The sequence below is a fragment of the Merops nubicus genome, unplaced genomic scaffold (assembly GCF_000691845.1).
Source record: "Merops nubicus isolate BGI_N331 unplaced genomic scaffold, ASM69184v1 scaffold4514, whole genome shotgun sequence".
Lineage (NCBI taxonomy): Eukaryota > Metazoa > Chordata > Aves > Coraciiformes > Meropidae > Merops > Merops nubicus.
The window spans coordinates 177546-193030 of NW_008604725.1; the positions used below are offsets into that span (position 1 = coordinate 177546).

The 15485-nt window shown below is 41.4% G+C and overlaps 1 protein-coding gene across 1 annotated transcript in view; it reads left to right on the top strand.

Moving 5' to 3' along the window:
* Positions 1–14337, top strand: part of LOC103771784 (microtubule-associated tumor suppressor candidate 2-like) — a gene marked incomplete at its 3' end in the record, with an annotated part of 132547 nt that extends 118210 nt beyond the window's left edge. Inside the window, exons 5-6 of the mRNA XM_008939096.1 lie at positions 9121–9219; positions 14129–14337. Coding sequence (XP_008937344.1) covers positions 9121–9219; positions 14129–14337 — 308 coding nt within the window. The remainder of the gene's footprint in view (positions 1–9120; positions 9220–14128) is intronic.
* Positions 14338–15485: the final 1148 nt, after the last annotated feature.

The following is a 15485-nucleotide window of genomic DNA, read 5'->3' on the forward strand; positions in this document are numbered from 1 at the left end:
CCAAGTCTTTCACAAAGAGGATGGCAGTCATTTGAATATAAATAATATTTCTGAAAGACTGCAATATCACGTGATGTAAGAAATACATTTGTATTTCAGAGATGTACATCATTTTAACTATGTATAACTAGTAAATTAATTCACAAAGGAGCCTATCTACCTATATTAATGAGTGGAAAATAACCAACAAAAATGACATGAAAGCTTTCATGTGTTAGATGTTACCTGAGACAACCACATGTGCTGTAAATTCTTATTTAAAAAAAAAAAAAACAAACAAAAGAGAGAGATTATCCTCCTGATATTTCACTAAAAGTGCTTGTAAAATAAATCGGACTACAGGGAATAAAACATGTTTAATTAATGAAAATGGACTTCTATAGCTGCTGCTTTGCAGTGATACAGATGATCAAAAAAAATTCTAGCATGGGACAAGAAGAGTGGAAGATCATTGTCATGCAAATTGCTTTGAAGACATGAACTGATTGCCTTTTGAGTGGTCTATGAAGAGAGCAGACTTAATTGGGTTTCAGTGTGTTCCACGGCCCTTTTTTGTGTCTTAGTAGACCCCTTTTATATTTACATGCCTGTCAACATATAGAAAATTAAAAAAAGCATACTTGACTAGAAAAAGTGAGGCAAGTCCTTCAATTCACTTAAACATAATAGCTGCTTTGAGAAACAGAGTAATAACCTAATATTTATTATTTCTGTTATTGTTTCATATTTTGTTTAAAGACATGTGAAATCAGCTCTCCATCAGAACATTGTAGCTAAGATCCACCTCCGAAAAGACATGTAAGCTTCATTTTTCCACAGATGTTGATAAAAACATATAATATTTGAGTCACACATATACTGAATTGTCTGTTTTAAATTCCTCTGAAAAACCTGAGAATGTCTGCAGAAAGCAATGAAAAATAGAGACAGGAGATTAACAACTTCCCACCCTCACAGGATGTTTTAGAAAACTCTTAGGTTAATGTTCACCATGGGATAATTAGATCCTAAATCAAACCAGAATCTAACTCTGCCACAATTTGGGCAAGACCCTTCAGTTCAACATGGTGCAGTTAGTGGTGTATTGGTGAGCCCTTCAGGATGCATAAAAATCCCTCTGCCTAACACACCGCAGCAGTGAGTAATCCAAGAAGAGCATGTCTGGGCTGTGCAGTGGAAAGGGGATGGAGATGGGCAGCAGTTCCTCAGCTGGTGCTGACAGGTCTGGAGAATCACAAAGTACAGCACCATGCCAGGCATACCTGCTTAAATCCAGAAGCAGTACAGTGCATTCACCAAGCCCTGCAACCAGTTGATTATAATTAAATTGCTTTACACCTAGGTTATTTCCTGGCCAGGAGCATTGGTTTTGTCTGCTCCAGGCTTCCAACTATGGAGGCAATCACACAGATCAAGCCTAGGAATGACATATTCTCCACATAAAATCATATTGGTAGCCACTCAACAACATGAGTGTGGCCTGAAACCTCTTCCTGCAATTGCATTCTCATACCCACGTTCTTCTGTGATTGTCTGGGAAGAAGTCCTAGAGTATCTCAGCTTGCTGCAGACAGTGAGGTAGGTGGAAAACTGGCTAGACCATCAGGCTCAGGATGTTGTGATCAGAGGTACAAAGTCCAGCTGGCTTATTTTAGCATCTATTAGGGATTGATACTAGGCAAATGCTGCTTACCATTTTCATAAAAAACCTGGAAAGTGGGGTACACCACTCCCTCAGCGAGCTCAGAGGTGGTAGAAAATCAGGGGCAACTGGTCCGTATGCTGCAGGGCAGGGCTGCAGTTAGGAGGCACCTCACCAGGCTGGAGAAACGAGCCTGCAGGAAGCTCCTGAAGTTCAAAAAGACAAATGCAAACTCTTGCCTCCTGAGGAAATAACACCATTCAGTAGAGACTGGGGTCAGCTAGCTCGGAAGCAGATCTGCCAAAAGGGCTGCTGCTAGACACCAAATTGAATATGAGCCCACAATGTGCCCATTCAGCAAGAAAGACTAGCCACTTACTGGGTTACTTTAGCAAGAATGTGGCCTGCAGCCTCAGTGGTCCTATGCCTTAATTCAGCACTTTTGCAGCCACTCACAACATTGTCTAGTTTGGGGAATCCCAGGACAAGAACAGCACGACAAACTGGAATGAGAGCAGCAAAGGACCACCAAGGTGGTCAAGGAACTGGGGGATGTGACAGGGAAGGTTAGGAGAGGCCAGGAAAGCTGAGGTTGTTCAGAGAAGGCAAAGGGAGATCTTATCACAGTCTTCAGTTATCTTAGGGAAGATACAGAGTGATCCAAGTGAGACACTTCTTAGCGGTGCACAGTGATAGGGCAAAAGACAACAAACACAAGCTGAAAGACAGGACGGTCTCATTGTTTGACTGCCTGTGAAGATAGTCATCATTTGAAGGTGGTCAAACACTAGAGCAGATTGTCTAGAGAGGTGAATCCTCCCTCATTAGAGATACCTATAACTTAGCTGGACAAAGCTCTGCACAACCTGTTCTAATGCAACCCACTGTGAGGAGGAGGCTGGACCAGAGAACTTCGGAAGTCCTTCTGACAAACCTAATTGTGCAGTTCCATGTGCTACAAATATCTAAGTCCAACAGGCAAATAAGTGGCACCATGGGCAGAGCAAGCAATGTGTCATTTTGTTGTGCTATGGCTCCTTTTGCACATTCAGAATGAGTAACTCATAAGCAGCAACATCTAAGTAGAGGGCAGATCTGTGCTGGGGAGCTGAGTGCATGGCTCCCAGAAAGGCAACAGGACTTGCATGCAATTCAGGAGAAAAGAAAGTATGGCTCAATCATTGTGCGTAAGGATTTGAGAAGCAGTTTACATCTGACCAGCTCTGCATAGGTTTTATTCTCTTTATGTAATACAGCTTCCACTATGGTCTCACCCAGCTAGTCGTGTTCAGACGTGTACTTCTCTCGGAACATAGAAAGCCACAGGAAATCCAATCTGATATCACTAAAGCCTTCTGAAACTTTGGTTCAGCTTCCAGACACTGATGCTTGTGTGTGCCTGCAGTCCTGATGCTAACTCCTGAGCATCAGGGTGCTGCGTGTTCCAGACCTCAGCTCTGTCCACTAGACCAGACTCACTACCCAATGGTCTGTGAAATTAGAGACCTGAAGAATTTCATATTTTCTATGTTTTGTTGTGGGGTTTGAGGCATGTGTGCCATGGCATACCTATTTCAGCTTGGTTATTATTCTTATTTCATCTCACAGACAAGTGACTGTTATTCCCCATAAGAAATCTCCTAATTTGAGTGCATTGACAGTAGCAATAAGGAATTCATTTGAGCAGTTTGTTTCAGCTTGGCCCATTAAATTAAAGACAATCAAAAGCATTGTTCAAAAAACTATCCCAGTCAATTCCTGTGCTTTTACAAGCACCAGTAAACCATATGTAACAGGGCAGGCTGTTAAATACAATCAGTCAAGATGAAAAATAGGAGGCCAGTGTTATCACAGCTCTCACCAGCAAGACTGCTGTGTAAAATGTGCTTCTTTTAATTAGCTTCTGCAAAATCCAGACAAGACAACCTCAGCAAAAGGGAGAGGGATGAGCTAAGGTCAGCTGAGGGGGAAAAAGTGCACATCGGTGCTCTTGCAAGGATAAAGGGAGGAAAGTCTGCTGCTGCTTTGTTCCCTTTTGCAAGCACTTTCTATTAAAAGCTGTATAGTGATTATGGGGTGGGTTATGCTCACTTTATCCTGTACTGAACGTAGGGATATGCAGCACTACACTGCAGGTGAAAGTGAAACGTTCAACTGCAAGTTTTCCAACCTCTGTCCTGGGAACCGCTCTGAAACATTCCATAGCACAACTGGGAGTGACAATAAAAATAAAAAGTGACAATGTAATGCCATGGGGTCCATGTAAAACAAGAAGAAGAGGAGGAGTAGCTGTTTTAACTCTGCAACTAATGTTGAATGTCCTGAGTTACTCTGAGATTTTCTATTCAGTCCAAAGAATGGTTCATTTTGTCAGGGTTTTGGTTTGTTTTTTTTACTTTTTTTTTTTTTAATACCAGATAAAGACACTTTTTAATATAGAATGAAAACAATCTATTCCAGACAAATCATTGAAATAGTCCTTGTTCTTCTTTTTTCCTTATCAGATTGACTTTAAATTTGTAAGAAACACAAAGGGAAAAGCACAAGCATTAGCAGTTTCTCTTTCAACAAATACATAGTCTTTCTTCTACAGCTACTTATTTATTCAGTCTCTCAGTGTCTCATAGATCACAAGAAGTAGAGAGTCTCTAGAGAGAATTAGACGGCTCTGATTCTACAGAATCCATCATATTTCCAGCTTTGTTCATTTTGTCTCAAACAATGCATGCATGGATGTATCATTACTCACCAAGGACAGGGCTAGTCGTGGGTATCAGGAGGACAGCTCAAAGTGGCTTCTCTGTGTCTGGGAGCAACTGAAAATCATTCCTTGGGGTTTTATAAACTTGCAGACTGCATAAAATATGTCTGGGATCTGGAATCCAACTGAATGTAGCCAGTCCCATTGAATTGTTGATATCTACAGTGTGTTAGGATTTGTTTTGGAATAAATACTCTGTGTGTAATTTGTTAGCACATATTCAGACTGAAGTGTGAAAGCAAATTGAAGCCTATCCCAATGTAGTGACTTGAAAAGGCTCAGAAAGGTACAGGCAAATACAAGTGCTGATTCTGCAGTGGCTCTTGAGAAGATGTCTCAGATAAGGTGCATTAGCTCTGGATCCTAGGCTAGCATTCAGCAGTGATGGGGGAATGGAGAAGTAGCTTTGTTTGTCTGCTATTCTCCCAAGTGATTGCTGAATGATTTAGTGTGCCTGGAGTGTTTTGCCTTGTATTTCTAATGATTTTGCCTTTTCTCCTTCTGTTTAGTTTGAAACAGGCTGTGTCTGTTAATTAGGAAATGTAAATACCTTTACAGATTGGTGCATTTGGATGCATTTTTGAAAAGCGAATGCCGTAACCAAGCTAGCAGAAAATACAAGCAACTATTTATGCTCACAATTATCTTATAGCCTGAAATATCCATTTCTGTTTACAAGTATAGCTTTTAAAAGGAAGGAAACATCAGAAGATTTGTAACCTGAAATGGAACATAAATTCATATAAAAGTTAGTAGCTTGTGGCTTTGATTCCTGGCTGCAGGAAAGACAGCTTCTCACTCCACGAGCTCCTGTAGTGGAGGGGGTTGTCAGAGCCTTGGAAGCTGTTCCTGGAAGCTCGGAAGTTAGTGGTGTTCCCTGCTCTGCCAGGAGGTCCACAGTGCTAGAAGACCCTCGATTATGCAGCCAGGAGGAATAAAACTAATGTACAGGCCTTTAGCACAGACCTAATTGGAGTACTGTGTTCCCAGCCTGTGGGCAATAGCACTAGGAGTTTGAAGCAAATTTTGTTCCAGGTCAGAGTTCATATACATTTTAAAAGAAAAATTTAAAACTAAATAAAAACTGTGTGCAGGTTCTAGAAATATATACTTGCAGTACTTGATTTCCTTTTATAATTGTATTTTACATTCTAAAAATCATTTTATAATTGTATGCATGACACCTTCTGACATTTCAAAAGACATATGAGAGTCAGAATGGTGTTTGGGGTTTTACATGATGTCATGCCCATAATAATGACTGAAATGTTTGTCCTGTTTCTTGAGTCGCAGTGGAGCATCAAACTTTTTATGTGCGTTACAACCTTTGAATTATTTCTAGTACACTCTGATCAAACTGTAAAACCTCCAGCTGTGCCATACCCTGCAGTACAGCATTGTGCTGATCATCACACCAATGCTGTACTACAGGTTTTTCTAAACCTGAAATTCTAGGTTTCTGCAAAATGACAAATTTGGAGCCCAAACTCTTGCCATTTAAAAATTAATTCTCCTTGTGGGAACATCTCTTAAAGTCAACATGTTTTCTGAATGTTTCTCTTTAAACTGTTTCAAAAGATAAGAGAAAGAACAAATGTCATTCTTAGAAAAACATTCAGCACAAATTTTTTTTCGAGGTCTGATGCCAGGGACGGCCCTTCCTCTGAGATTTCCCTGTGGGTGATGAGTTTAGTAAAATGGTAACAGTTTGCTCCTGTGGACTGTCTTTTCTTCTGCCTGCTGTGTGCTTCCTAAATCCCTCTCTGCTATGGAAGGCCACAGAGAGGTTATCAGAACCTTTCTACTTATGAAGGAGAAGTTGAATAATCACTAGCTCCATGTACCCCTCTCCCCAGCCCCTTCCTAGCAGGGTTGTGCTGGGCATTGACTCTTCCCTAGCTAGACAACCCCTCCTCAGTTCCCCACTTGCTGCATTTCTGCCCCTACCAGACCTTTGGAGCACTGATAATCTTGAAAACTGAAGGAGGGCAATTATCCTTGCATTTCCCCCCCTTGTTATTAATCCTGCTCTTCTCTCCTTCCCGAGATAAATGCCTGCACCTTTGCTCACAACCTGCTTCAGGCTCTGCTGATGTCCCACCTTCTGGGACCAACATCTCCTGTGCAGCCACCCCTGACGGGCAGCACCATCTCCACCCATGCATGACTCTCACTGCTCTCCAAAGACCTCACCTTGCCCTCTGCAGAGCTATGGAGCTCCCTGGGCTGCTTTGCTTTTTTGCTGTCTTTTCTTTCAATTGAGCTGTAATTGGGGAATTGTTTCTTGCTTTGTTTTTAAGGTTAAGAGGCTGAACTAATTTCCCAGGTGTTCCTTATTGCAAATGTCTCTGAAACAAAAGTAAAGTATTTATATGCCCCTTGTTGCTGCTGAAAGCATAAGGGAAACACACTTTCCTTACCATTGTCTGTTTGACATTTGCCATAGTGAAATTTACAGAGGAGCTTGGTATATGGCCCATTTGTGCATCATATTTTATTTTGAACACCACATTAAAACCAAAGGCTCACTGCCTTGAAAAAGTGTTACAAAATTCTGTTACCATATAAACTATATGTTGCAAAACAAGCTGGGGTTTGGTCTCACAGCTCCCACCTCAGGTTGATTTGCTTGATCCTTAGTAATGAAATGGCACCATAAACTTATTTTATGTCCTGCTTTGTAGTACAGTACAGTGGAATAGGTGGCCAACACAGGAAATTTATATCCTCAGTCACTTCACTGTGAAAAGTATGGATCACAAATGAGAATCGTAGCCTCAACATGTCCAATTTACAGACAACAGTGAAAATGGAGATGAACCCAAGTTAAAGTATGAAGAAAACTTCAGTCTTTACCAGCCCGTGATGACGAATGGTGTGATTTGCCTCTGAACAGTGGGAAGGAGTCGAGAGAGTCTCAGACCATCCTCCCACAAACAGTAGGGCACGGGGCTTGTGCGTGTGCGTGTGCTCTTCACAGCAGCACTCTGCAAGCAAAGGCTGAGAGACAGTGCCAGAAAATACAAAGCTCAGCTTCTCGTGCGTGGCAAATGCTGTGTCTGCAGCTCGCTCCTTGCAAATCCTCATGCAGACAAAAGTGAAAGGGTGAATGAGGCATCAAAAATAAGCCTGATACTGCAACTGCCTCTAGCTGTGGCTTTGGAGAGGCTGGAAAACTAGTGATCTGTTAAGTGCTGATGAAGATTGTGATCCCTATATAAAATTATCACTTTTCTCCACTTTTGAAATAGCCAGATCACATTAGCATGAAGCAAGATGGAAGATAATGTTAGCTATGGTTTTGTTTTCCTACTTCAGATTCTGTGGAACATTTTCCTACAGGGCATTCGACAACATACTCATGAGAGATGTGAAAGTTAATGAGGCAAATGTTATTTTTCCTTTATGACAAGTGGTTTGTCTTAAATTTCTCTTTTTCCTGCCTAACCAGGGGTTGTAACACAGTCCTGCAGGCTAGAATACTAGCCCAAATACCAACCATAACAAAGGAAAGCAAACATTGTTTTTTATTTTGGAAAGGATTTGCTTTTCCTTTCTCTTCCCTCTTACTTCCTTGGTGAGTGTTTTCTGCATGACAGCCTGTGACTGTGACTCACACCACAGGCAAACCAGCAGGGCAGGGCCTTTGTGTCACTGCACTCAGCAGGGTCCCCACAGCTATGGTGATGGGAGTTGTGGGTGGGCAGGAGGGATGAGCTGAGCTTGAGTGGACACTGGCTTTCAAATGAAATTGTATGTTCCTGGTGCAAGAGGTAGTCAGTGACTACAGAGCTTGAATAACTGACAGACCATCCTGAGGAATAATAACAGACACTGAGTTGCCTCCCTGTGAAAAACTAATGGAAGAGGAAAGTCTGGAACAAAGTTTCTGGAGATCATAACCAAAGAGCTCTGTGGCATCATGCTGTCATTGGAAAGAATAAGTGGCTGCAGAAAAAAGGAAGGATAAATGCAGAGTTCAGGAATAATCTGGAGAGCTACAGGAGAGGAGAGGAGAGGAGAGGCGAGGAGGCAGAGCCTGGTACATGCTGAAGTCATAGATGAGCATGAACCAGGTATTGGTTTGGCTTTGTTGACAGCAAGACAATGGCCCTGTTGTGTCCTGCATTGGCACCGTGTGTTGTAGGTCTGTGCACTGAATGTGTTGCACCTTCCTGGCCCTGCCTGACTTACTGCACAGGCAGAGACCCACTCTCCTGCCAGGGTGCCACATCCAGCACAGCCCTGACACATCCCCCCTGTTTCTGTTTCCATAGCTAACTTAAATTCGCTTTGTGCTTTCCTACTCCACTTCTCCTCCAGCCCAGGACGAGATTGTGCAGCAAGGCAAGGAGACAGAACACAAAGCTCAGAACAGATAATGTGGGCTACCTGTCTTTGTGCCTTAATGACATTTTTCACTGTGCAGATGACTGAAGAACCAAGGTAGTGGTAGACCTTACAAGCTGCCTTCTGACCTTCTTTAGTGCTGTGCATGTCAGCTCAGCCACATGCACACAGTCGTGCTTGCAGGAGTGGCAGACTGGCATCCAACACAGAAGTGCTGTGTAGCATCATTCTGAGTGAAGCCTCGGGTGTGTTTTGGTGAAATACATTTATTTTGCCATTCTGGTGGGTATCTCAGTGACACAATTCTGCACAATTGCAAGCAGAATTATGAAATAAGTTTCTTTCTAACTTTTTTTCTCTCAAACAGCTCTCAAGAAAGAAGTACAAAAAGACCAGGATGCTAACAGACCAGCTGTCTCATCCCCTAAGAGATCAGCAGTAACAGCCACCAAGCTCCATTCACCAGGTATTTATGAACCCAAAAGCACAGCTTCAGGGAAGATTTAAACTTGTCAAGTTTGCATCTTTTTTTAACACACTAAAACGTGAGATCTGCTGTTGTTAAGTGAAGATTGGTTGTGCCCAAGGTTCATTAAGCTGGCTGTGTGTACAGCAGGTTTTATCATACCAACACATGAGCTGAAGAGACTCTGTTTTTCTTTGCTACAATAATGCAGGCATCTCCTTCAAAATAAAGAGTTGCTGCTATTACGTGTTTAAGGGCACGGGAACTCTTTTATTGTGATTATTATTACAATTTTCTTACATAAAAAGAGAACAGATAGATATACTGAAATGAAAGACACTTCGGACAATTACCTGGGGTGATAGTGTATTACTTGGAATCTACTCTTACTGTCATGCAGAGGCACTGAATTTCCTGGGCTATTTCTATCCAAATACTTCTGAAATGAATTGACATGTTCCCACTGATTTCATTGTTCTTGCAGTTTATCATCTGTTCTGTTGCCTCATTTTTCAGACTACTTAAATAATTTAAATATCTCTACAGCTATATGATATTAAAGTTACAATTATGGAGGGTAGAATCCTATGTTTCTTCATTTGATGATAAAATATGAAAGATGTAGACCAGCTCTTCAGCTCCTAAATCTTGCATCTCTTTACGTTTAATAAACTCAGTCTCTCTTCTTCTCCTTTCCAATCTACAAAACATGAAAATGGAAGGTTAAATTTAATCTTTCCAAGGACCAACAGGACTCAGAATTCTTCTCCTTGCTAAGACACTAGGGTAAAAAGATGAACATAACACTGTCCTCTGAATCATGTAATTTTCAGGCTATTTTGCACCTAGTGGGATCACCAAGAGAGACAGAAAGAAAAATTTGTTGCAGAGAGTGCCAGACCAGCCGCTCACCAGCATTTATAACCATGGGAGTCCAGTTTAAGCACCAGCACTGACTGGGGCTGTAGCAGCATGTTAAAGCATGGCTGATTTGCTTCCACTAGAATTAGACAGCAAAATGAAACACAGGAGTATTTGTCCTGTGTGTTTGTACTGTCTGAAGGAGGTCTCCGTTTCCACAAGTGACTTAATGATTTTCAAGGCTTAAATTGTTGACATATCTAATTCATGAGGCCTCAAAGGTTTCTTCCTTCTCATGAGAGGTAAAGTGCCCTCTCTCCATCAGACTGCTGTGGGATTTCTTAAGCTTGATTGTCTGAAATTATGGTAACCTGAAATTGTTTATAACTGTAAGGATCAAACTGGAAAATGAACTCATCTTCATTTATTATTTTAGAGCAGCCTTTAGCATACTTTGAAATGACAGCAGCAATAACAAAGCAATAAAGGCAGACAATCTTTTCACCTGTTTAACAGTTTCACAAAATACTCAAAGCAGCCACTGAACAGGATAAGGAGTGTAGCTGGGGCTAATGGGCAGTAGCACAGCCTTTCCTCCATCAGGATCACAAACTTGTGCAGCATTCACACTTTGTTATAGAAGAGCATGTGTGTCCCCAGGTAACTTCACCACAGGTACATGTGGTCGTGGAACAGCCTCGAAAATTTCTGAGTGTTGCTTCTAGGTTGCTTTCCCTCTCTTACTGACCTCCTCACACACAGTTCCTTTTAATCAGTGATGGTTTTTGACAGTTATACATAGTTTTTTTTAGCCTTGAATCTGATCTTTAGAATTTGGATCAGCCCTCCTGAAAACTTGCAAGAGAGTTTTGAGATGCAGGGTCATGTGGGGATTTTTATCTATTATCTAAATTTTATCTATTGATGCAATACCATTCCTAAAATCTGTGTATAGCAGCAGGTGTACATAGATGCAGGTGCTCTCCTTTGACTCCGTAGCAGGATGCTGCCATCTGTTTCTGACATCTGTCACTCTACAGATTGCTTGGTATCAATCTTCTCAAACTATTTTCCTCACTTTCCTTACCAAAATGTTGGCAATTGCACAGTTAAAAGGCAGATAAATTGCATTCCCCATCTAAATCCTCATGGACTGTGTTAATTATGAGTATATACTTGTTATGTCTCCTTAGTTCAAACACTCAAGTAGATAAAAAAGACCTGGGAGTTTTGAAGCAGATCAAAGGGGTTCAGTGATTTCAGCATATACTAGGTCTGCCCCCCTGGTCCCACCATCAGCAAAAAGGACATTCAGGATCAGGACCAGCATCATTAATACATACCCTGGTTTGTGCAGGCAAGAGAAGACAGACATCAATGGTAGAATTAGCTTATCAGGCTGCTTTTCAGACCAAAATGAACCAAGAAATTCAGATTTTTCCCTGAGGAGAATAGCACAGTCTAATTTACAAGGACAGCTTATAATACTGACAAGGACAAGATAGAGATGTGCACTTCAAATGTTCCAGGGAACAGGAAAGCTAGAAAGAGATAAGACAAAACAACCTAATGGGTTTCTGTTTTAATCAAAACTGGAGCGATTTCAAGGGCTTCCCCCTACACTTCTCCTTATGCCTTCTGTTGTAACATCATCATGCTGCCTAAACAACACATGATTTTTATACTAAGAAGACAGATATTTATGGCAGTCATTTTTATGTATTTCTTATTTTATGATAATACCTACTGCGCAGTTAAGAGTCCCTTTAAATGAATGAAAGAACCTGTAAGAAAATATCATTCCTGCACAAAGAGGTGTACAGGCTTTAACTGACATGAAAATGGACAGAGGGCAACAGCTATGCTGGTTGAACTCTCTTAATGACAGAAAGTCCTCCCTAACATCCTGTATTGTATTATTTAGGTCTTGCAACATCATGAAGTTGCTCTTGACATATTGCAAAACCTGGTATTCCTCTTTACAAATGCAAGTCATGGGCACAAAAGGTTTCAAAGGCTGTTTTGCACTTGTGACTCTTTGCAGTTGCAGCACAAGATACTTGCAGGCATGAGGGGGCATCTCTGCTGGAGCTAGCTCCCTGTAAGCTTAGAGCCAGAATGTAGTCGAGCAAGTTGGAAGATATGCTCACACTGGCTCCACATAAGATGAGGATCTGAGTAAAGTAGAGTTACACTCCTGGGGCATTACTCTGGCCAAGCTATACTGCTTCCTTGTTTGAGCTAGTAATAATACCCTAAGGATCCATTTGCACACCCAGGACACAGACTTAAAGATCTAAAATAACTTAAAGCACATCTGCCAAAATAACCTCTGGAACAGTGCTCTACTTCACAACTTGACTGAAATTCATACCATCAAATGTATCTCTGTGGAAGGATTCTTCTTCTGGTTTTTAGGAAAGGGGTAGGTAGCATCCACGAGAGAAGGCATTCATTGCTGAGGACTGGCTGGTGACATTGCTTCTGTATTATTTTTCAGGAACTGTATACTACAAGACTACAAAACTATGATAGATTTTTTTTTCCCAGATTCTTATATACCCAACCCTTTCTGCTAACACAGACATATTCATTTTTCACCTGTATCCCAACTGTGTCCACCATCTCTAGTAACATGTGGGAACAAGGTGTCTGACTTGATTCTGTCCCTCTTTCTTACGGACTCTAGCTCCTAGGCTAAAAGCTTGAGACTAGTAGGAAATGCTGAGGAAGAGAACAAGAGATTCCTGGCCAGTATTCAGGAATGAGCCAAAAAGCATCAGCTGAGGAGAGACTGAGGGTAGCAAAAAGTAATCAATCAGTAAGAAGTGCAAAGGTGTTGCCCAGCTGACCATAAATATTTGCAGAGTTCTCAGAAAGCTAGGAAGATAAAGCCAAAACAGGCTGTCCAAGCAGTGGCTTAAGCAACCTGACACTACCAGAACACTACCCTTTCTTGCTTCATCCTCACAGCTTAATAAATTCAGAGAAATGGATAATTGACTTAAGCAGGATATGAACTTAATTTAGGATGAAAGCCTCACTTCCCTGAAGTGGCTTATTGTGAGTAAGCTTTAGTTCTTGTGCCATTCATTTGAGTATGACACTGTATCTGACCTGATATCCTAAAGACAAGCTACACTAGTGGTTTCACATCTTTATACAGAATCGGGCTTGCTTCAGACCAACTTGCAGTACATCAGAGGAGCCAGAGTTAGGACCCATTTCTGCACGAAGACCGTGTAGTGATTCTGCTGTGACTAATGGTGCCACAGGAGCAACCATACAGAGCCAGTGGTGTAACCAGTCAGCATTACATGGTACCTGGTGGCATTTCCATACATATCTGGTTTGTGTTCCAACTTTAGAAGTCTTATAAAGTGTAGAGCAAGGGAACTGGCAAGGTAGACTGCAGTATTATTGATAAAAAGAAAAGGTGATACCCCAGTAGCAAACAACCCATGCTGTGTTTGCATTCAGAGAATGTCCCACGTTCTCCCATTCAAAGGAAATCTGCAAAGGCAGAGGAAATCCAGCACCTCTGTCAGTTCAACAAGCTTGGGGCTCACGTGGCCAAAGAAATCACATGCAGAGTGTCAACGTCGTCCAACTGTTTTCCACATCCAGGATATAATAAGATGAATCTCACTGCCCATTTCTCTCACTGCCGTTTAGAAGAGTTCAGCATCACATGTCAAGATGCAGACCTCTATTCCTGTAGATGTCTGAAGTAGGTGAGATGAATTCCTCCTGTAATTACCTCAGTTCTCAGTAAGACACTTTTAGAAGAGCTCTCCTCAACATGTAGCAGACCTTCAGGCTCAGAGCCCGAGGTGAGGTGGCTGTTACAAAGCTTTGAGCTTTGGCCCCTAGGGAAACATAATTTACTGTGCTCTTGCTTTGTTTTGAAAGTCACTGTGTCTGTGTGAATGCTACAGACTTTTTTTCTTTGTAGGGCTGAGTCTCAAAGGCCTTAGAAACACATAAAGGTCATGTCCATACATGTAAAGTACGTGACTCTGGTGGTGTTTTCTTCTCTCCTTTGTAGGACATCCCAAGCAAAGGCCTGCCACGCCAAAGAATGGATTGTCCCCCAGACCAGGAGAAAGTCGAGACACTGAAAAGCAGTTTGTTCAGAGACTGAAGGAAAAGTGTGATGAGCAGTCCAGGCAGTTAAGCAATATCCGAGATGAGCTTAAAAAGGCCAGCTGTGGCTTTGAGGTCTTTGCTGTAACAACACAGCACTTCTTCAGGCAGGTAAGTGCAATGCAAACTTCTTACCATTGGAAAAATACTTTGCCTTTATACCAGTCACTTCCCCAAATTCATTCCACAGCCATTAAAACTTTGTTCTTGCAAGCAAAGCATGGAATTTCTTTGCAATAGTTACTACTATTATTTGATGCCATGTATTTGAAAATCTAAGTTCAGGAACATGGAAGAGGAAGAGCCGTGACTGAAGCATTTGTCACAAGCATGGAGGAGTTTCAGGATGTTTTTAGGAGTGAAGCAGATGCAGAAACCTAGAAGTCCCAGTCTCTGACAGGAATGGAAATTTCAACTGAGATGTTGATACTTGCCAAAAAATGCAAGAACAATCCATGCATTTAGTTTAGTCAACCAAAGGTGTTCAATGAAGGAAAAGATTTGCTTTCTTATAGTACTTATCTGGTGTTCCTGTTCACCATAGATCAGGCACAATGTCCCTGTTACAGAGGTGCCAGTTCCTGAAGATGTTAGAATAACTTCTCAGCATTTAGGACATTACATTCAGCATATATAGAGAACATAAAGAAAAATTATTCAATAATTACAGAAGCTTATTTTTTCACTACACGTGAGACAAAATCAGTGAGGTTAAGAAGACAACCACAGTAACCATGAACAACTTGTAGGTGTTGCTTGTTTCAAAAGCCATTTAGCCATCTGGAGACTGTAGCTGGGTTCTGAGGTCCAGACCTGGTTCCCCCAATGCCCGTGTATTTTGTACCACCCCAGGTGATGCTGGAGTCCCAACAGTTTTGTAAAACAGGCAGATCACCACCCAAGGTATGGAAAATATCCTTGGTTGCCTCTTTGTCTACTTTGGGAATACACAAGAATAAACTTTTGGTATTAAATGGGAGAAGGAAAACCAAAAAACAAAACACAGATTCAAACTTTTTTTTTTTCCAAATTCTGAAATACTTTATTCAGGTGGTTTTTTGTGTTGGTTTGTTTTGTTTTTTTACATTAGTGGTAAAGGCTACCTTTGAACAAATACCATAGTTCACAATTTTCCCTAAGTACGAGCTGATCTTGCCAGGAGTAGCATTCCTGACCTGAAAAAACAGGGAAATTTGTAAAAGTGCCAAATATTTTAAACACCTTCCCAGGGGGATTTTCCTTCTCTATTTTTCTTTATT